We start from the raw sequence: 21629 nt of genomic DNA, 5'->3' as shown, positions 1-21629 counted from the left end.
AATTCTTGTTGGACTTATTAAGGATTAGTTTAAAATGTAACACTTCAAAGCACTGCATTTATTTACGGTAAACCCCAAACTAAATGAAGGAAAACTGAGATAAAGCTATAATTAGAAAATGCATTAAGCTTACATACAAAGTACAAATTTAAAGTAGAAAACAGAGAAATTGACTAAGCCGCACTGAAGCATACTGCAGGTCCCAATATCTATGAGGTATCAGTTGATGGGGTTGTCAGTCGTCGAGAAGGAAGTTGAAGAAGGTCAGAAAATAGCAGTCATTTTATCATTTGGAAAATTACAAATATTAATTTAGATATAACTGAAGCAATAAACATGGATTAAGTAATCTTTGAAGATACAGATAAGATCTTGGTGTGCAAATAGCTGATATCAACATCTCCAATTTTGTAACGGGGCAAAATTTGTTAAAGAAGAATTAAATATAGTTTGTACTCCAATATGTATATACAACACCAACCTCTGAATATATATAATATACTGACCTCTGAATCTCTAGGCAATGATGGTTTATCAGAATTTCATGAGCAAGACATCTAGACTCTCTTTGTGAGTGTTTACTTGCTGCCTTCACAGACGTTTTTATTACTGTAAGAGTCATTAACCTCTCTCCCTCATCCCAAAGTGACACAGAAGTTTCCAGAAGGATTCCTTCCTTATTGACAATTACTATCTGATGGAACTTCTTAATAACGACTGTATGGTTAGGCAAATGCTTAAAGTCAAGGTTAAAAGAAATTATTATTGATGAAAATCAATAAGGATTTGTGAAGGGAGGACATAACAACAACACTGACTTGATATTGCAATTATTTGATTACAGTGAGAATTTTTATTTTAAGGTTTTACAAAATTACAGATGAAACATTAAATTTCTACATTTATTTGAATTGCTTAACAGGACATCTCAGAGGTTTTATCTTGAAAGGTTGTTCAAGTTGACCTGTCACCCCTGTTGTGTATACCTACCAGATTTTCTTTATTGATAAACCATTTCTGGGGAAATGAGATATGGAAATGAAATTAAAATATGCCAATTGGACGATGACACTACTATATTTCTTAAAAGGTGAAAATGAAGTTTCAAGGGCTTTAAAAGTACTTGATAAATTCTCTCAGTTGTCTGGGTTTGCCATAAAAATTAATAAATATGATAAGTTGGCCTTTGAGTACTAGAGAAGGACAAAGTATGCATTCCTGTTAAAGATATTATAACATATTTGGGTCACAAAAATGTAAAATAAAATAAATTATTTTAATTTTAAGCTCACAGAAGAAACAGGAATTCAAATCATGGATGTTCTGAGGTTTCCCTTCTGAAAGAAGAATCTGTCTGGAGCATCTCCTGTATTTTCCTCACCTAAGATCCTCAGATCAGTACATAATAAACATCGACATAAATTGTGTTTTCAGATGAAATACTTAAAATGTTATCTTTAAAAATAGCTTGAGGGGTTTTATATGTTCCAGACATGAAGTAATGAAAGATAAACTGAATTAAGAAGTACTATAACCCTGCATAGTATTTTGAATGTTATGTCAAATGATCCTTCCAACAGCTAGGAGGCCTCAGGCTTCTGTTACAATGCGCCTGTAATTGGATTGGAAAAAACTTTCACAAAATTTTTTTTTATCTTGGTTATTTCTCTATAAAACATTTATTATAATATTCAAAAGAGACTTTATCCTTAATCAGTTTTATCCTTAAACAGCTGGCATATGACTCATGAAATATGTATATATTGTACATAGGATAGAAAAATAGCTAATAATTCAACAGCTGTCAGAAGCAACAAGTTGAAGCTGTTCCCTGACATGGAGAAACTGAAGCACCAGTTCCTATCTAAAACATGTTAATGACTGCAACACAATGAACAATGTTATAAAAATATGTATGGCTTTGATCAAACCAGATTGTTTCTTACCCATGATGTACAGTACTTTGGGTTCCATATATTGCAGCTCAAATGTAATACAGTGCGAAAGTCTGATGTATTCGTTAATGGATTAAAAATTGTTTTTTAAAATTGCTGTTCAAAAACAGCAGAATATCCCCTGGGTTCACAGCCTTCCCCCGGTCATGCTGTTTGTGTCCCACATGTGACGCACGTTCCCACAGAGTAGGAGTGGTCGGCCACATGGTCCTGTGGACAGGCACAGCCTGGACAGCTCAACGGGCCGTAACACCCCCAAGCTCCGGGCACAAATCAAAATACCAGTACTCTGCTGCGCTCCATGACCACAGCTTCCGAATCTGAACTGCAACACTTCTCTTATTAATCATTTCAAAACTCATGTGTTGCAAGTCTTTACAAATTGGTGATTTAATGGTGACCTGTGAGACTGCTGTGTTTGATTTAATTGGTATAATTGAAAATCTCAGATTTATTTAACAGGTAATGAAATCCATGGACCCATAATGTAATTTAAGATAATTACAGTTAAATTTAAAAGAGACAGACTTCTCTATTACTTCTAAAACTGCTGCTACTGCTAATAATACGACAATTTGACTTTATCATATTATAAACACATGGATTGTTTTATACACACTCAAATAGTCAAGAGAAGTTTTCTGGGTTTAATCATGATATCCTAAAAGAAAACTCTGTTTCCTGGCTGAAGCAGCACCTAGCACTTTTTGGAGCATTCTTGTCTTGATAGGTGTCGAGTTGTCTGGCGGAAGGATTGTACTCTAACACTTTTCTCGCATTAAAACAGGTTCCCCCCTGCATTAACGCTAGATTGATTCAATCATCTGTTCAACCTTTTTCAATAGCATATTTCACACGTTAACACGTCGTATTTCACACTTCAGGGCGGCACAGTGGTTAGCACTGCCGCCTCGCAGTGCTGGGGCCCCGGTGTGCTCTCCGCATGGCTTTACTCCAGGTGCTCCGGTTTCTTTCCACAGCCCAAAGACAGAACGGTAGGATAATGGCGTCTGGGAGATTTATCCTGCTGTGAGTGTGTGTCCGTGTCTTGTGCTCCCGGTGATGGACTGATGTCCTGTCCAGGGTGTATCCTGCCCTGTGCCCACAGCCTTCTGGGATAGGCTCTGGCTGCCCCTTGACCACGCTCTGGGGTGGCTGATTGGAAAATGCATGGATGGATTTAACACTTCTGAATTTTTAACTTCACGTGTTTGTTCTGAAGTTCACCCTTTACCGGGATTTTGTAATACCTTTTTGTCTTTGTGTCATACCTCAGCTGTATCTGTATGAGACATTAAGAGCATGTTTTTCTAAGACTAACTCTCCAGAGCAATGCTGAGTGTAGGTCTACCAGCGTAAATCCTATGATTAACAAAGTCTTAAAGCTCTCACTTTGCATGGGGAAAAAAGGCACCTTGAACCATTTAATTAAAGATCTTAAATTTAAAATTCAATCAATCCTAATTGCTCCACATTCATTATCTTCAACGATTTTGTATCTCATCACAAAGACATAGCAAGATCACTCTTCTTGTTCACCGGGATATCAAAGTGCTTGCCATGTCAATAATCTCGGCAAGAGGGGCTCTTTCTGTATTAGGTTATTTTATTAAATGTCAGCAATAGAGAAGGATTAAATTAAGCTATGAAGGCAGAATTGCATACACCTTTAATAAAGTACGTTTGCACATGAAATTACTCTATGGAGGTTCACATCACATTGTATTTTAAGGAACCACTGTTGTGCTTTGCAGGGAAATGAATCATTTGATCTCCCAGCCCCTTTGGCTCTGTCCCCAACGAGGTCAGCAAGGCAGCGAGCTCATGGAGAAAGACATAAAACATATCGACCCCCCTGTATAAATGATGCTCAATGAGGAATGTGAAACAAACCCCATTATGTAGGCATGAAATTCAAGGAAAAGCACAGGGCCGTAACAGTAAAGTGTGACCTCTTTATTCACACGACAGGAGTGTGGAACTGAGCTGGGCCAGATCTCAGCATGAGGTGGTTGAGTCGAGAAGTCAAGGACAAAAACTACACCCACGAGCTTAGGCCAAGGCCAGCCGAAAAGGCAAAATAGGATGCTCTCATGTGCCTGGTGGACACAAGACATTTTTACGGGACAATCAGCTGCCATTTTCCATGGGATTTCCACCACACGGCGGAGAGACCACTCATTCCTTTCCCAGCTTTCCCTTTCAGCAGCAAGTCCCGTTGCTCGCATCATCTCAGCATGCTGGCACCGTGCCTCATTCCCACTGCCCTTTAACACCACATTACCAGCGCACATCCAGACAGGCAGGCGCGAGCGGCTCTTTCCTAGCAGGACATTGAGGTGTTTAGGGGAGTGCTGGTGACATTGCTCGGACGTTTGTGCCAGTTTGAAGCTTTAGTACACAAGCTGCTGCCACGGTGTAACCAGTAAAACCAGCATAACAAGTGGCTGTTAAAGGTGTATAATTAAGCAAAATTAACCAGCTAGCACAGTTAAATAATCAGTGACTTAATGCATCATAATTAATTAAGCGCCATTTAAGCCTAGGAAACATCACTATTCAATATGCATTTACTCAGCACTTATTTTCTGTAACGAATATTTCCATCCTCTGAAACCCAATGCAAGGTGAATGAATGTGATGCTGACTGCAGTACTGGCTGCTGTAACACTCACCTGAGATCTGGACAGGAAGCGAGCATGGGTCAAGACACATCGAAAACAAACTCTCAAGCATCAAGCCTTTTGCATTGCATGGTCTTACGTGTTGAACCTCTGTCTTTTTGAATGAATTTATTTTTTGCTTCTGGTAACATTTGCACATCCAAGTGCAATATTTCTTCCACAAGCGCCAAATTTTCTCTTGTATGAAGAACAGGAGAACAGACTGATCGAATTCAATCAGGCTAGTTCCTACCACAGCTCACAATCAGCATGTTTGTGCTTCTGAAGCTAAAACTGAAAGCCCCTGCCATGTCTTGTTGGACAACTAGGTACGCAGAACCACTGAGCCCACACCTCTGTTCTGCAGCTACAGAAGGGAAGGCTGCCTTGCCCACTTTCTCTTGAAGAAGCAGTCTGGAGCTCGCATCTGGCTACATTTATCGACTTTTGGAAAACGCACTCTTGGTAACAATATGTTGTGAGTTTGTGTTTTCTTACAGAGGTAACTCTGGTAGCTCACACTGTGCTGTTAACACCTGCTAGAGCATGTGAAGAGACCCTAAAGCAAAAACAGAAGGAAATGATGCTCTTAAACGGTAAATTAAAATGGTAAAAAGGCCTTTTCTCTCCAGGACAGGTCTATTCACAGTGACTGTAATGTGTCTGGTCATGTGGACTGGAAAACTTTCGACAACACAAAGCAGATTTTTTGCCCAAATAACTTCTGTTACCTTGCAGATAACATACTTGTAATATAATGAGAGGTTGGCATTCTCTGGTCTCCTCCCCTAGTTCAAAGACATGCTGGTAGGTTAAGTGACTCCTGGGAGAATTGGCCCTGGTCTGTCTTTCCTGTGGTGGATGGGAATCCTGTCTTGTACCCAATAATAATAATAATAATAATAATTGCTTACAATTCTATAGCACTTTTCTGGACACTCCACTCAAAGTGCTTTACAGGTAATGGGGATCCCCTCCACTACCACCAGTGTGCTGCCCTACTTGGATGATGCTCCAGTACTCTCCCCACACACCAGCTCTCAGTGGGAAGGAGAGCAGAGTGATGAAGCCAGTTCAGAGATGGCGATGATTAGTAAAGGCCAAGGGGAAATTTGGCCAGGACACCGTGGTAACATCCCTACTCTTCTCGAGAAACTCTACATTGTCCCCGTCACTGTACTGGGGCATTAGGACCCACACAGACCGCAGGGTGAGCGCCCCCTGCTGGCCCCACTAACACCTCTTCCAGCAGCAACCTTATTTTTCCCAGGAGGTCTTCTATCTAGGTACTGACCTGGCTCACACTTGCTGAGGGTCAGTGGAGCTGCCGGTTGTGAGTTGCAGGGTGATATGGCTACTGGCCATTGCTTGCCTGGACAGACTCAGGCTCCCCCGCAATGCTGATTCAGATGAATCCACTATAAAATGGATGGATGGATAGAGAGACTGATTATGTACCTCTGGAAAAGGCTTAAGATTTTTCCCTCAGCCTGTCCTTTATAACTAAGAAAAAAAGTTTCTTAGCACTCCACGTTTTATCACAAGAATTTTTAATGTAATTCTTGTTTCTTTATGTCTCTGGGAAACTGTTAAGAGCTAAAATAAAATTATCCTGTCAAAGACTTATTTTCTTGCTGAAGTGTTTCCATCAAGTTTAAAATGGCTTTTATATATCAAATGTTAAAAGGTACTAAAGGTGAGAAAAAAACTCTATTCATGTTTAAAACGCTGTGGGGACACTCGTGCCTTACAGTGAATAGAAAATAATTACATCTGGCAATTCACGATTCTCACCACTGGAAACATCATGACCTAACCATTGAAAGACACTTTTGTCAAAGCTTAAAAAAAACAAACTTTTTATAGCAACTTGTCAAAATGGTTCCTATTAACAAGAGTGTGAATAACTAGAGATTTTATCTTGCAGCTCTTTAAAATATTTCTATTCCACAAGTCTTGCAATAAAATACTCTTTGTGGAGCAGAAACCACAAACTGTTGAGCCTTAGGGAGTATAATCTATATTAAAAAAAAAGGACATTCTGATGCTCTTAATGTGTGCAAACTCTGTAACTCTTCCTCTGAGCCTACAGTAATAAAATACTCTGCTTCCCATACACTTCAGTTTTGTTTCATTGGACATTGTTTACAGCAAGTAGTCATATATTAATGTGCACTCATTCAAAAAATCTATTTTATTGCTTGGATTTAGGAAAGCAAGGCTCTCATTTTGTTTAGTATATTCCACATGTATGGATTATAAAGGAATAAAATAGGGCAATTCAATGTTTAAGTAACATTGCATCACACATTGTAGTATTTCAGCATTATCGGTGAAACAGGAAGGCCTAGAAAAGACTTTTCTTGACTCACACCTGTTTAAAAGGAAAAAACTTGGGGGGGGGAGTAATTATGTATATTAATAACCAAGTAGTAAAGCACAAAAATCAGACTACCCGATCTCGATTTTGTAAGCATAAATCATAGTGAATTGCAAATGCAGAAGTGTCAAAATGAGATTTCACTTTAGAAAGGAATAGCACCTCAGAGACAGTTTATCACAGGCTCTCTGCATAGTCTGGATCCAGGAAAAAAGTGATGTATTGCTTTAACGCATATTATAGTCAGCTCTGCTCTAATTCTGCTGACCTTGAAACCCAGTTTATTACCTCATCAGTTTTGTGCGGAGATAACAGACCAGCTTTCTTGGAGAAGGTGAGGATTTTTGGAAGTGCGTGGCTTTGTCTATAATGAAAATTAACAACTGAGCGGGAAAACGCGTACTTCGCTGTGCTTAATGGGGGCACATCAACTGTGTCGCTTGTCGCTTGACGTTATTCACTTCCTCCCAAGCCCCCAGACCGCTGCTGCTCTCTGAGAATCCTGTACACCACCAGCGTACGATCATAAAGGGGTACAACAGGTTTTCCAGTCCAGTTGTCACTACAGAAAGACCCCTGACAGTCCATTAGGAACCAAGCCTCAGTCCAGTTTCAGTACGAGAGCAGTGCAGCATTGCTCTTTTACACTGTCAGTCCTTCAGCTTTTTTGACAGGGGAGGAAAGGACTTAATCGGTACTCCGGTGTGTTTTAATTTCAGCTGCTGAAACCCTTCTTGATCGAAGGGCTCCGCTGTTCTCCCACATGGCAAAACAGTGGACAGGTCAACGTGATCACGGGGTTCACTTCCTGTTGTGACAGCCAGAATCCAAAGAGCTTTCAATTATTTTCTGTATCAGAAGTGAGAAAAAACACAATGTAATAAGCCTTTCCTGCAAAGATCCTTCACCTGTTTCTTTTTTCCAGTTCAACGGAAATGGACATATTCTCCTTAGAGTGCTTCAGCCAGTCCGTATGTCAGTATGTTTTTAAGATCTAAAAACAATACAATCGACATAAAACAACCCCTGCACAACTGTAGAGCAAAGTTAATTCAGGGGACCTGCTGATACATGTTGGGGTTAGGGACCAGAAAATTACAATTTATAGCAAAACAATGTACTGTATAAATGGGATCTTTTTTACATAAGAACAATGTAAATATGGAGGTTTAGGGACTTTAAAAAAAGTAAACTTTGCTCCTGTGACTTAAAGCAAGAGGATTTTCCCCACCAATGGAATACAGTCAGATTAGGGACCAAGAGTTACACCATAAGTGAGTGTTTCACTTGGAGCTGCCCAGACACAGTAGCTTATGTACAGGTGCACTGGCATTTTTACACCACTTGTACTCTCACCTATCTCCATCACAAATTGGCCTTTGCCCTTCCCACTTAAGGTGCAGAGGATTCAAAAAAGAATCAACTGAACAGAGCAAGATTAGGGACTATACGTTATACTAAGTGTGCATTTCACTTGCTCATGGTGTAGCTCCCCCAATACAGTACATTACTGTACAGGTGCACTAACTTTCTCACACCATTTTTACAAACACGTATTGAAGTGATCATACCTTGGATGAAGTGATTGTTTGCGCTACAGCGCTTCCTGTGCTCTGCACCTGTACTGTCACTGTGTCACCTATGCTCAGACCTCGCTGCGGCACAGATGCAAAGATAAAATTCATTGTCTCTTACATTCACCACAAGCTTCAGAAAATGCAACATACAAGACTTCTTCTAAACAAAATTTGCTAAGTCAGCATGCTCAAGTACGGGGAATTTTTATGTCACATCCCAAATATCTGAATGATGTTGTGGGACAGGGAAGCAGATATCAGGGTGACTTATTATAATGGGGACCCCCTGTGCCAACATCCCATACAAAAATGGCAGAGGACAGATATTTTTGCACAAATAGTCTATCCTTCACCCATACGGAAAATTGCCTCGTTTCCTCCTTATAGCATTCACGTACCACAGAATATTTGAATGAGGTCTGTTGTGCCAGTGTAACAGCAGTACAGTCTGACCAACAGCAGATCCTAGTATTGCCTGCATGGTCTGAGTCACTGAATCACTCCGATAGAATAGCAAATACCCAGAGGTCATCACCATCCTAGAATTCCCCCCCCAGTCAACAGAGGGATGGAACAAAAAGATCTTTATCTCCACGGTCGTGAAGAGCCCTCTTTGCCATTGCATGAGGTCGGCTAAGTCTTTTCTCAGGGTAGGGACAGATCACACCGAGCAAGAAGAGTCCCAGGCTGGCGCCCCTGTCCTTGGTGTCCCTGGCTCCAGAAGTGCTGTGGCTTCGCAGCTGAGCTGTCGGGCTGGCAGTGTTGAAAGCAAAGAAGCCGACGTTACAAGCACTCGATATTCCGAAAAACCCTGCAGAGATCGGCGATACCTCTTTCACATAAAAACCCCTATTAAAATACACTTTCCAAGAGAAACTTAGCCTGATATAGACCAGCGCTTCAAACATGTTTAAGTTTTTCCCCTCTCTCAGCCCCAGATGTCCTGCAGGTAGCGTTTCTCGTCCCGCAGTGCCGCCACAGCCTGCAGCGCCTCCAGCTTCTCCAGCCCCAGCTCTCCGCCCGCAATGCCGATCAGGGCCTCGTTCACGTCCCGGGCCATGTTCTTGGCATCCCTAAGGAACGAAGGAGCGATGAGCCAGGACGTCTGGGGATCACGGTTATGTAAACATCACTGATATTTTTAAGTGGCGAGTTAATGATGCACATTACAAACACACAGGATGTTCAATCCTAGGGCTCAATCCAAATCACCCTGAAAAATAAGCGAGCGGATTATCAGGCTGAAAGAAACTGAGATAAATGTATTTTGCCAAAAATAAAATATAATTTACTTTCCCATTCAAAAGATGCACTGCTTACACACTCTGAGCAAAACACAGCTAATGTGGTTTTAAATAAGAACGGCATTCAGAGGCTGCAGACGGCTCTAATACTCCACTCTGCACGCAGAGAAATAGCACAGCATTAATGACACATGGGATTATCTCGGTATTCCAAAAAGATTGTGAGAGGACAAAAATAAAGTGACAGAACAAAGCTTTCAGGCTACCACATGTACAGAAAGAACAAACACTGCTCAGCTGTCTTTAGGAGAGTCGGGGGGTAGACTATCATCACTCCTCTGTGTGAAGCCAAAGAGCAATGCGCGGGATTATTAGACTGCCAGGGCTGGGAATTGGGAACTGATGATTGACATCACTGCTCATTCACTCACGGACTGCAGAGGCACTCTTGCCTCCTGCCCAGCTTCCTTCTGAGATGAGGAAAAATCAACGCCTTGTATTCTTATATAGCGCCTTTCAAGGCACTTTACATAGCAATAATAATAATGGCAGTATAGAGACAAGCAGGGGGTGCGTTATTCCCGAGCGAGGGGTGGTGCCTCGGCCAACAAAGGCGTCACCTGTAGCCTGTCCCACTTACCCACAGACGTAGAAGCAGCCGTTCTGCTTGAACAGGACCCGGGCGACGTCCCGAGTGTGGAGGCGCAGGTTGTCTTGCACGTATTTCGGCACAGGTGCTTCCCCCTGCTGGGCGTCCCGGGAGAAGCAGACCTTCAGGTGCGTCAGGGTGCCGCCTTCCACGAAGCGCTCCAGCTCCTCTCTGCAACGTCGCAGCACAATCCAGGACGTTACGAATGAATATAATGATAATTATTAATAATTGTTTACACTTACAAAGCGCTTATCAGGTATTGGGGACTCCCCTCCACCACCACCAGTGTGCAGCCCCCACTGGATGATGCACCAGTCTGCTCCCCACACACCAGCTCTCAGTGGGGAGGAGAGCAGAGGGATGAAGCCAGTTCAGAGAGGGGGGGTTATTAGGAGGCCATGATGGGTAAAGACCAATAGGAAATTTTGCCAGGACACCGGGGTTACACCCCTTCTCTTTACAAATATATATATATATATTCTGAATATATTAAACAGAACAACATTTTCAGCTTGCACACAGAAGACCTACTGGAAGAGCTGTAGCTGCTCACAACAGGATGTTAAGATGCGGTTTCAATATTACAAATAAATTGAATGAACTCTTCCATGCCTCTTCAGGGGGTTTAAAGTCCAAATGTCCTGTTTTCAGAGGGTGGTACTGTTAGTTTTTTTAAAAAAAGGTGTGGAGATCAAGGTGTGGTTGGCAGGAGCTTAGTAGTAGAAGAGACAAAGGCTGCCAAAATGTGGGTCTTTTCCCCCTGCGAGCAAATTCCACCGTCCTTTTAATATCCTTCCATTTAAGTCACTACAAAATGCTTTTTTTTGCAGGGCTTGCAGTCTTCCACAGTCCACACCGAAACAGGACCCTTACTTACACTCCTGCTCGTCTCTACTCTGGCACATACTGTGTAGTGTCTTTGTCAGACGACTTAACAACGTCCTCCTAGACAAAACATTCAAAGCTTCAGCTAAGCCTCAAAGCAAGCGTTCTTGTACTTGTTGCTGAAGAGTGATCGGTCTCAGCACCCGGTCAAAGACGAGGAAAGCAGAGATAAGCCTAGACTTCCCTAGTTAAACTCACAATGACGTACATCAGAGACTTCAAGAAAAAGAAATTCCCTTTATCCCTCTTAATTCTTCAGTTCCTTTCTCATGTCCCTATTTTCTACTCTAATAGCCCAAAGAGCACCACAGACTTTCTGGTGTTGCATTTAATTACAGAGGGCAAAAATACTGACCAGCCAGTCTTGCCAACTGAAATTTAAATTGAAACAAAAAATTAGCAAACAGCACAGTAGCTACAACAGCCGACAAGTAATTTAGCAGACTCAGGGCTGTATTGATTTCATTCTTTTCACACAGAATTGACTCCGCCTTTGAATAGTACATTCTTGACAAGCGATCTCTACACTGTCCCAAAACCCCCGTCTCCAGTTTTTACAACACTTGGAATGTGATCATTTTTGTAACCTCAAAAGGATTATCATGTTCATGCTCTTAATTCTCTCTGGCCCATCCTGAGCTTCATAATTGATCTCGGGTTCTAAAAGACATCTTGCAACTAGCCGAAAGAAACACTGTGGGGAATTAGACGTAGAAAAGAGCCCTTCATTAGTGCAGATTCAAGCACAGCAAACCACAGAACAGAAGCAACTTGTAACACGGAGAAGCTATTAAGCTATTTTTTTATAAAAGTAAATCCTAAACATTTTATGGACTGGGTGGTTACACATGCAAGAAAAAATAAGAAAAGCCCAGTTTCATACATGATTATATTTAGATAAAAAAAAGTTAATGGGAAAAAAGATAAACTTTTTGTCATATTTTGCAATACATGCATTAAATTAAAGTTAGTGTTCTGAAACACATATTTAGATAAGTACATCTCATGAAGTCAAAGGCAAAAACACAAAAGTTTTTTAAGCTATTTCTTTGTTTAGTCTTCGGTTTCAGTTATTCGTAATGCTCACTGATGCAAGCCTGTGGGATCTGGACCTTAATCTGTGTCAACCAAGATATACCGAGTTATACATCTGAGTCTGAGAGCACTTTAGTGGACGATAATGTTGTATAGTCTAGTTTCATATGTCTATAATTTTTCAAGGGAGAAGTTTAATTTCATTGTAGTCGCTCACAACATTCATAAACGGTAAATTCTGGGCGACATGTTCTGAAAAACTAAATCTGGTGCCCATGAGACTCAGTAGGCGATCTGTCACAAAGCACAGTTTAAATTCTGGCTTTCACATGATACACAGGCTATATATACATAGAGAGAGAGAAAATGGAGAAAGACAAAGAGGAAAAAAAAGGAATATACTGAAACAACAAATTCACCCCCCTAGTTATGAAGTTAAATAAACCAACTGGCTTCCACATTAGATGCAGCCAGCATGAGTGGCGAGCTGTTTCACTGTTTCGTGCTTCAGAGGAAACCAGATGGGGTAACACTACTTTAGGGGCAACGCTGTATCAATTCACACCGACATATGCATTAATAAAGCCTTAAACAACTTGCAAATTAATCACCAAGAGAAGTCGGTTTTTACTAGGTTATTGACGGTCTAATGTATCTCCAGATCACAGGTGATGAACAATTCTGTATATAAATGGAATTTGCATTTATACTGCAGGTGAGGCCTCTGTCCAAAGCCAAGTCTTGGGAATTATGAGAAGCATGGACACACCGTTCTCCCAAGTGTGAAAGGACCAGAGGGGTGTCAAGACGGGTATCAGGGAGTCTCCACTGGCACACAAGCAACCCATGTCTGTCCGTCACGCTGCAGAGAAGTCACCTGGCCGTATGCATCCCATCACTCATATCACTAACATCTCACAAGAAGCACTGCCATTGGCCAGAGAAGATCAATCCCATGTACCCAACAACTGAACCATCATTGGACATCTGAGGAACTGCTTCTCCGCAGAAACATTGATGGCTGACCTGTACCCGTTGCATTACATCACAGCCAAAACCCTAAACAATCCCATCTGGCGCTGAACCTGCGGTTCCAGCTCGGAAAAGTCTGTACAAGTACCTCTGACGTACCGAGACGTCAACCGACACCGACAGACTCGCACACCTCTGGGAAAACCACCCACCTGAAGAGGAAATCTCTGTCTTTATGACGGCAGCCGAAAAACAGCCACGTCTCTCCGAAATTGCCACCAGGGTTTTCTCGTCTCTGCTGGTCCCTGCGAAGGAAAGTTAAAGTAACAGTTTACAGATCAATAGACCTCAAAACCTATGAAGACAGGAAAAAGGGTTAAGTCACACATGGATAACGTGCAATATAAACACTATTAATAATATTCACAACAGCTTTAAAAAACATCCATATTATGAGATTCAACTCCAATTGCTTACAATCGACTTAGTCCACCTAACCGATTTGTAAACACATCCTCCAATTCAGGATTCCAACACATTTGACGATTCCTGCTTGAACTGGGAAGACTGTCGGGGGCCCTGATTGAACTATTCAAAATCCTAAAAGGCACCAACAAAGCCAACCCCAAAAATACTCCCAAAGGCAGTGTGGAACAAGCTACCCATCCACGTGGAGAAGCCAGTACTTGGACTTTATTAAAGAAATGGATGGATGAAATCCCTGGACCAATTAACTACTAACTACCAAACGGGCTTGCTGGACCACATGGCCTCCTCACATTTACAGCACTGCTTCCATTCATCTCAGTCCTAGAGTGCGCAGCTTTCAGAAGTCACTGCTGCCAATGAAAGTTTGTGGCCGATCAAGGAAACCTCCCGGTGTCAAAGACAGCTGTTTGAAGGTCTGTCTCCCATACATTCTGTGTGGTTCATGTGAAGACAAGAGAAAGCTGCATCAGCCCAGCCTTAGGTTAATAACTGCAGTTTGGAAGACGACACACATTACCCCTTTAAATCAGCTTTTCAATTCCACTGGATTTACAAAACACAACGCACAGGAACACAACAGCGCAAACAGCATAGTTTTCAGAGTAATAAACTTGTCCTGATCGGCGATGAAGTTACACACGGAGAGCCGTGCACGAAGCTAGACGGTCCGAGTAAATTTATCCGATGAAGGAGCTGATCTGGCTCCGGGCCCAGAATCTGGAGCCCTGGTGTGTCACGTCAGAGGCACATTCCCACTGTATCTGCGCAACACACCTGCTCGCTCTCGACACCTCTGAAAAGATAAGGGAATTTCATTCCGATTTCTACCTTCACCAAAGCCAAGCAACACCGCGGGCTCTAAACGGTAATGTTTTACCCAGATCCCCTTCTGCTTCAAGTCCAAGCATTTGTGGAGAGAAGACTTTGACTGACGACCAGCCATCACTAAAACCATGACCAAACCAAAGTCATCACCAAAATCCTGTCACCTTCCCATTTTTCAACTTCTGCTACATGTTGCCGTCATTGTGTTTGTAATTCAGGGTTTGAGGCAACACTTTTTTTTTCACTCTACTGAAGGGGCATTACAAGAGCTTGTAGAAATTACATGCATTTTGGGCACAAAATAAAATTAATAAAACCCCAACAACCTGAGTCAAGAATTACAACTTCTGGTGCTGCACTTGTTAAAACGTACCCTCAGATTTGAAGAGAGCATTTCTCAAGAACAGAGAGACAAGCAGAAAGTCGTTAAACACAATGTCTTCTGCAACAGTGAAAAGAGCATAAAACAAATTCCAGGGGATCTCAGTGGAGAAAGTGGCAGAATTTCTCTGCCATCTTGCAATCAGGTTAAGCAATAACAGGACCCAATGCAACCCAATGACTTGATCCTCTCTTTCAGGATTCCCAAATCTATTGAAATTTATTTTCATGCTTCGGTGACCCATTTTACCACAATTTCATCAACAGAGATTTATGGTTTGATAATATTGCCAAGTCTAATCTATTTTCGTGCTGGTTTTAATCAGGGTTTTTTCAATGCTTGAAAAGACAATCTCATTATTGCAAAAAGTAATTTGCCATCATCACTCTATAAATCCATAAATGGTGCTGCTCTCACATTAACTCCACTGCAAAGTTCAACATGAGCTCAGCCGAAACGTTTTCCTATAGAATAAGGCAACGCACAGAACTTGAGGATACTTTATAGACACATGCTGTTAAAAAATAAACTTTAGTTTGGTTTACTCAAATCCCAAATAATTTAAACGGAACAGAAAAACCATCCATCCATTTACCAACTGCTTCATGCCATTCAGGGTTCAGAGTCGTTGCCTCTTGGCAAGCAACAGGCACGAGGTAGGGTAGATAATTAAAATATTTCTAGACTGAATATTTAATATTTCTATGAAATATCTAGACTGAGCAGTTTATTTAGGTTATGCAATTTGAATAATTTATTTAAATTACTGCCCAAAAGCACTGCTAATAGCATCTGGGAGCCCAGCTTCCAATCTGAAAGTAAGTTAAGTGTTTTTATACAGTCCTCAGGCAGGTAAATGCATACGTGAAAAAGCAGAAGACTATCCCACTCTGTTTCACAAGCAAGGTTAAAACAGGACTAAGAATGAATACAAATTGCAAGGGCAAAAACAGTAAAAGGACACTGGTTTGTGCTGGATATGATGTAGAAACAGTCTGTGAAATTATAGAGACTTCAGCTCTTTCCTCAAAGACCGGCGTTAGTGGACTATTACCTGTCTGTGGCAGCAAAGGATTTTTATCTCAATCTAGCCCAAGATTTACAGAGACTCTTTATGTTATTAATCCACCTTCATATAGCAAGTAACGTAGGAATCGGACCAATGATCTGGGGAAAACGAAGCCTTAGCCTTCAGAAACATCATGGTTGTGTCTGAGGGATAAGGCAGCCCGCTGGTGAATGAAGCTTCTCACCATAAAACAGGCAATAAAGCACTCACAGAAGCACACGCCTGAATGGCTCTGAGAGAAACACATTTTGGCGAGACGTATTGAGCACATGGAAATGCTTGTCAGCTGACTTGTACACAGCCTGAAAACAAAGCTAGTTGATGCTGCTGCCTTTGAAACAAGATGCTCTCGAATCATTAGTTGTATGTGCGGTAGAGCGTTCAGAGTCTCTCTTGTAATTTTAAAAGGCTTTTTTTTTAATCAGTGATGTGTTCATGTGAATAGCAAGAAGCAGCTTCCTGAGTTTCTTGAGTGTTTGTTGCAAAGCCTTTTCTACTCATATTTTGTCCTTTGGCTGAAATGTGGAACAAATTGTAGAACAAGATGTTTATTTTAAAAAGAACAGCAGGACATCTCAACATGTCTTTTTTTCCCCAGAACTAATTTAAACATTTCAGTCTGTTCCTACAGCCCTTAGTCTGCCAGCAAGCGATAAGAAAGTTTCATCTGTATTAACTCTTTTCCTAGAAATAAGGATACGAAAGTCCTCCAACGCCTCCTACTATACTATAGAAGCGGCATTCAACCAAAAATAAAACCAGAGTACTGATTTTCAGCTGAGTTTAACCTTTGCTCATTTCCACTCTCAGCTCCTGGAGAAAGCAGGATGTCACAGAAAAGGAGCAGCCAGCAAGAAGCGCTTAGAAATACATCGATTGGAAGTGGAAGGAGTCGAAAGGAAAGCCTTTAGCCTCTTGTGCAAAGCAGCCGCCTGCTGACAAAACGGGGACAGCTATACCTTTTATCAAAAAAAGCACAGGAACCTCTCGTGTTGTTAAGAATCAATCAAATCTCTGTGTAAAGCCTCTTAGCAAGCGGCTCATTCAGTGTTTATTTTACACAGGACCAAAGAGAACGGTAGCTTTTCTGACAGCCTTGTTTGTGCTGTTGACTTGTTCATAAATGCAGTAAAATGTCTTAAAGCCAGACTGGGCAAAGGAGTTCCACTTCCTCATGGGAGGAAAATGCCAAATATCATCTGCTGGGTAGGAATGCCTGAATACAGCACAACAACAGACTGTACTTGATAAGAAGATCAGAAAAAGTCCCCTGGCTATCAGCATCACTTCACAGCCTTCCATGGAAGAACAGATACTACCAGGAAATGACTCTGCTAAACTGTAGAAATCGCTGAACTTTAAAAGGGTGTTACAGTTTTATCTATTAAAGATAAATAATAGATATAGGAGCGGTGGCACTGTGGCTAAGGACCTGCGCCTGTGGCTGGAAGGTTGCCGGTTCAAATCCCATGGCCAGCAGAGGAATCCTACTCCGTTTGGGACCTGAGCAAGGGCCTTAACCCCAACTGCTCCAGGGGCACTGTACAATGGCTGACCCTGCGCTCTGACCCCAGGCTTCTCTCCCTGTCTGTGTGTCTCATGGAGAGCAAGCTGGGGTATGCGAAAAAGACAAATTCCTAATGCAAGAAATTGTATATGGCCAATAAAGTGATCTGATCTTATTAATTGTTAAACTACAGAATCAAGTCACAGTTGAAAACATTTACATTTTGCTGCTACTCATGTACAAAAAAAAATGCATTGTTCTAAAGAATTAAAATGTATGGTGTGCACACTCCAGACAAAATATTGAATATTTATTTAGCTGCAAACCTCTGCCCACATCCACATCCTTTTTCAGCAGTAAAAACCCTAATTTACATAAAACGTCAAGCATGTGCTTGCAGTTTCAGCAATTAAGAGTTTTGCATGAGCTTCTTCTAATTAGCAATTGTTCAGAAATTATTAAGGGGAATAATAATTCCGATTTTAAGTGTGCCTTGCATTAAAAATAAAAAAATATATATTTTCAGTTTTTTATAACACATTAAAAGTCAAAGTTATATATGGCATTACAGCAATAATTTCCTACACTAGAGGTCTAATAATATAGGCATATGGAAAGTTATATAGCTGTAGTGCTTGTCTGTGTTTGCAATGGAACCGTGTCTCCTGACAGTGCAAGCAAGTTTTTCAGTTCATTTGTCGTATGCACAAGTGCAACGAAATGCAGGTCCTTGACAGGAACGTACAGTCAGGAATTCAGGTAAGACTAACACTAACAAGACTTTCGCACAGACTGACAGAGCTCTATATAATACCTGGCAAGCAGCTATTTGTATAACCCCTTGAAAGACATCACTGATCTGGTACTTTCTGAAATTAAACTCCAGGACCAACATGGATAATTATGTAAGCTATAAAACGGAATTGGATTTTGTGAGTCTTAATGGTTTATAATGGGGAACAGAAAAAAAACAGAATTTGTACAAAAGGCCTTGGAAAGAATTCAATCGAAGACCTAAGATACTGTTCAATATCACATATACACTTCACCTGTACTCACAGCCTTTCATTTCTGTTTATGACATATTGACATCTTGTGGACATTGAGACATTTAGCTCCAAGATCAATATTCCTTTCTTCTTCTCATCTGACCTGCAATTGTTCTTCAGAGGACTGATTCCAAAATGCTTAGAAAGTCATTGCAAGGACTCCATCAAGGCACAGAGGAAAGGCAGTAGCATTACAATACAATATGAGAAAGACAAACAGATTCCCCTGATAAATGTCACTTTAAAACATTAATCAAATATGTAAAATGCCTCCCTTAGTCTAGCAGGAAATTCTGAGCAATTAGAAAAAAAAAGTTAAAAGGACCAGATTCTAAATCCATGAAAACTGCATTTTCTCTCTCTCCGTACTGGGAAGGTGTCCACTATAAACCTGCTGTTAAGGAATCGAGCTCCATAGTGATACTTAAAAATCTGAAGGTCTTCTAAAGCATCTTAGAGTCCATCTAAGATAACACGCGTGATTCAAACTAAACACACTCCGCTGAAGTTCACTAAGATATACATGTGCTAGACACTGCACGTCGTGCCTGCATTGCCATACCCCGTACCTGTGCTGCAGAAAGCCGATGAAGGGGGCCACTCCGGTGCCCGGCCCCACCATGATGAAGGGCACCGCGGGGTCGGAGGGCAGGTGGAACGCCGTGCTCGGCCGAAGGGAGACGGACACCTGCAAGAGGACACAGCTGCTTGACTCCGGCAGGGGTCAGGACACACAGGGAAAGATGTTAAGCCCAGCTGTGGCGTGCTGCTGGAAAATCCCAGATGCCTGCTTTGCTGGCAAAAGTTCAGCGAAGCAGGCATCTTCATGAGCAGGCACCATGATGGACCAAATGAGAGGCCATTTGGTCCATCAAGCCTGTTTGGTAGTAAGTTTATTTGACCCGATGATCCCATACGTGATTAGAATTAAAGTCTCCAGACTTTTAAAACATAAAACCACCCATGATGCACAATGGCAGACAATAAGCCTCCATTTTCTTATTAACAAGAAGATACTTCACAGAACAGAAGGAATAGTGCTCCCTGGGATAATACTGTCATGCAACGGCGACAGAATCCGGAGAAAGCCCCTTCTCCCCTCCGCTGTCCCTGGGCGATGATCACCTTGGGGCCAGGCGGCCCCGGCTGGGGGCCAGGCCGGGGCCCCCCGCGCGGCTGCAGGACCGGGGAGACCAGCTGCGCCAGCCAGCCGGTGCAGACGCCCCTCCTCGGCACGGGGCGGCCCGAGCAGGCGGGGTACTCCACGATGTTGAACACGAAGCGCAGCTTCCCCGGGTGACAGAGGCTCGAGCTGCACGGGGGGGGGAGGAAAGGAAGAAGAGCATCACAGCTCTGCAGCGGCTCCCCGTGCGCGGCCAGAGATACTACCACAGGATTCCCTTCTCGCCGCGCCTCCGGAGACTCCGGCTGACCAAACTATTATTCATAATTTAGCACCCTAATGCACTTAGAAAGCCAATTAAACCACCACTAAAAGGCTTTCGGCTCCACTACGAAAACCACACTTTCTAAAACAGGGATTTCTCCATTGCTCTGAGCCTCTTAACACTAATAAGAGTAATCACTCCAATTTGTTCCACGATCAGCACATTACAGCGCAGGAGACGTTTTTAAAGACCTGTGTCTCTTGGGGTACAGAAATGATTTCCGATTAACAGACCCACCATTTGTTTTTCTTTTTCTTTTTCATTCCAGCCTTTTCACAATGTATGTATTCTGAATTCAGAAAAACAAAACAAGAAAAAATAGATGTGGCAATATGTAAATCGTTTTTTTCCACAATCTCTGCTCAGGACTTACTGCAAGGTGACCATCTACGTCTCAATCCGACCCCACACTCAGGGAATTCCAATTGACTAATTTCCTGAATCTTGAGTCTAGAATTGATTATTTTTAGAATTAATTCTTAGCATTCATTTTGGGTCAGATTTAAATAGCAGTACCACTGCAAAGTTATTAAATTCTAAGCCGACGATAAAAATGAAACCAGTCCAAACACGGTTATAGAACGTCTGGAAAGTATATGAAACATTTGGGGCTGTTTCACCGAGACAAGCTTGCTTGACTATGACTCAGTAGGCTATTCTAAACGCATTCAAAAGCAGACACCAGCTGTCATTGTGGCTGCTGTACAAATGAATGCACTTTCATTCCAAACCATCCCTTTGTATGCACTGTTGTATCCATTTTTTTTAACATGTGGCTTTTCTTAAAAACAATAACTCATTCAACATATAAATTGAAATATTTTAAATGCATTCACCCTCAGCGTTACTTAAAAACAAGATAATCAATCACAATTTCAGGAGCTCTTACAGCACAGAGGCTGCAGATTCAGTCTTCAGCTTCAAAGTTGTCTCATTGTATTTAGCACCAGTGTTTGGTCTGCAGAGTTTCCCCTGGTGCTCCAGTGTCCTGCACATGCAGAAGGCATGCTGGCCAGGGGTGTGTGTGAGTGTGTTCACCCCTTCAGGGTGTAGCTGATAGGTGGTGGATTCCCACAACCATGGAATAAACAGGTGTCCAATAATGGATGGAGTTCTACTTCTAGGTTTAGAAGGTGCTCTAGTATTCTTGGTTTGGTCCTCTGCATGAGGAGTTAAATATTTTGGCTTTAACTCAATGTTAACAGTCAAAAACTGGTTAACATTGAGTCCAAAACAGCCACTGGCTCAGCTGTGCTGTGAACCCTGTACATTGCTCTATGAATCGCCAAGCTCAACACTTTCACTTAACGAGAGGATTCATGAATGCTCTGAAAAGCCAGTCCAAAGTCAACGGGAGAGAGAAATGGAAGCTCCCTACTGTCGCGTCCCCAACGTATTCTGCAGGAATGACCAAAAGAGCGTCTGCCACAGCAGGTGAGAAACTACATCCAATATCCATCTGTTAGATTTCAACTTTCAGAACTGCAAGTCTGGAAT

At 41.9% G+C, this 21629-nt stretch overlaps 1 protein-coding gene across 2 annotated transcripts in view; it reads right to left on the bottom strand.

Moving 5' to 3' along the window:
• Positions 1-6783: 6783 nt before the first annotated feature.
• Positions 6784-21629, bottom strand: part of mtrr (5-methyltetrahydrofolate-homocysteine methyltransferase reductase) — a 28901-nt gene continuing 14055 nt past the window's right edge. For both annotated transcript variants that reach the window (XM_088919685.1, XM_088919686.1), the window contains exons 11-15: positions 19810-19996; positions 19254-19372; positions 13576-13668; positions 10460-10639; positions 6784-9648 (exon numbers count right to left, since the gene is read on the bottom strand). In XM_088919685.1, the coding sequence (XP_088775811.1) occupies positions 9504-9648; positions 10460-10639; positions 13576-13668; positions 19254-19372; positions 19810-19996 (724 nt within the window). In that variant the 3' untranslated portion in view covers positions 6784-9503. The remainder of the gene's footprint in view (positions 9649-10459; positions 10640-13575; positions 13669-19253; positions 19373-19809; positions 19997-21629) is intronic.

This window comes from Atractosteus spatula, chromosome 6, assembly GCF_055471065.1.
Source record: "Atractosteus spatula isolate fAtrSpa1 chromosome 6, fAtrSpa1.hap1, whole genome shotgun sequence".
In the NCBI taxonomy this organism is placed as follows: Eukaryota; Metazoa; Chordata; class Actinopteri; order Semionotiformes; family Lepisosteidae; genus Atractosteus; species Atractosteus spatula.
This window is presented reverse-complemented; position numbering and strand designations above follow the sequence as displayed.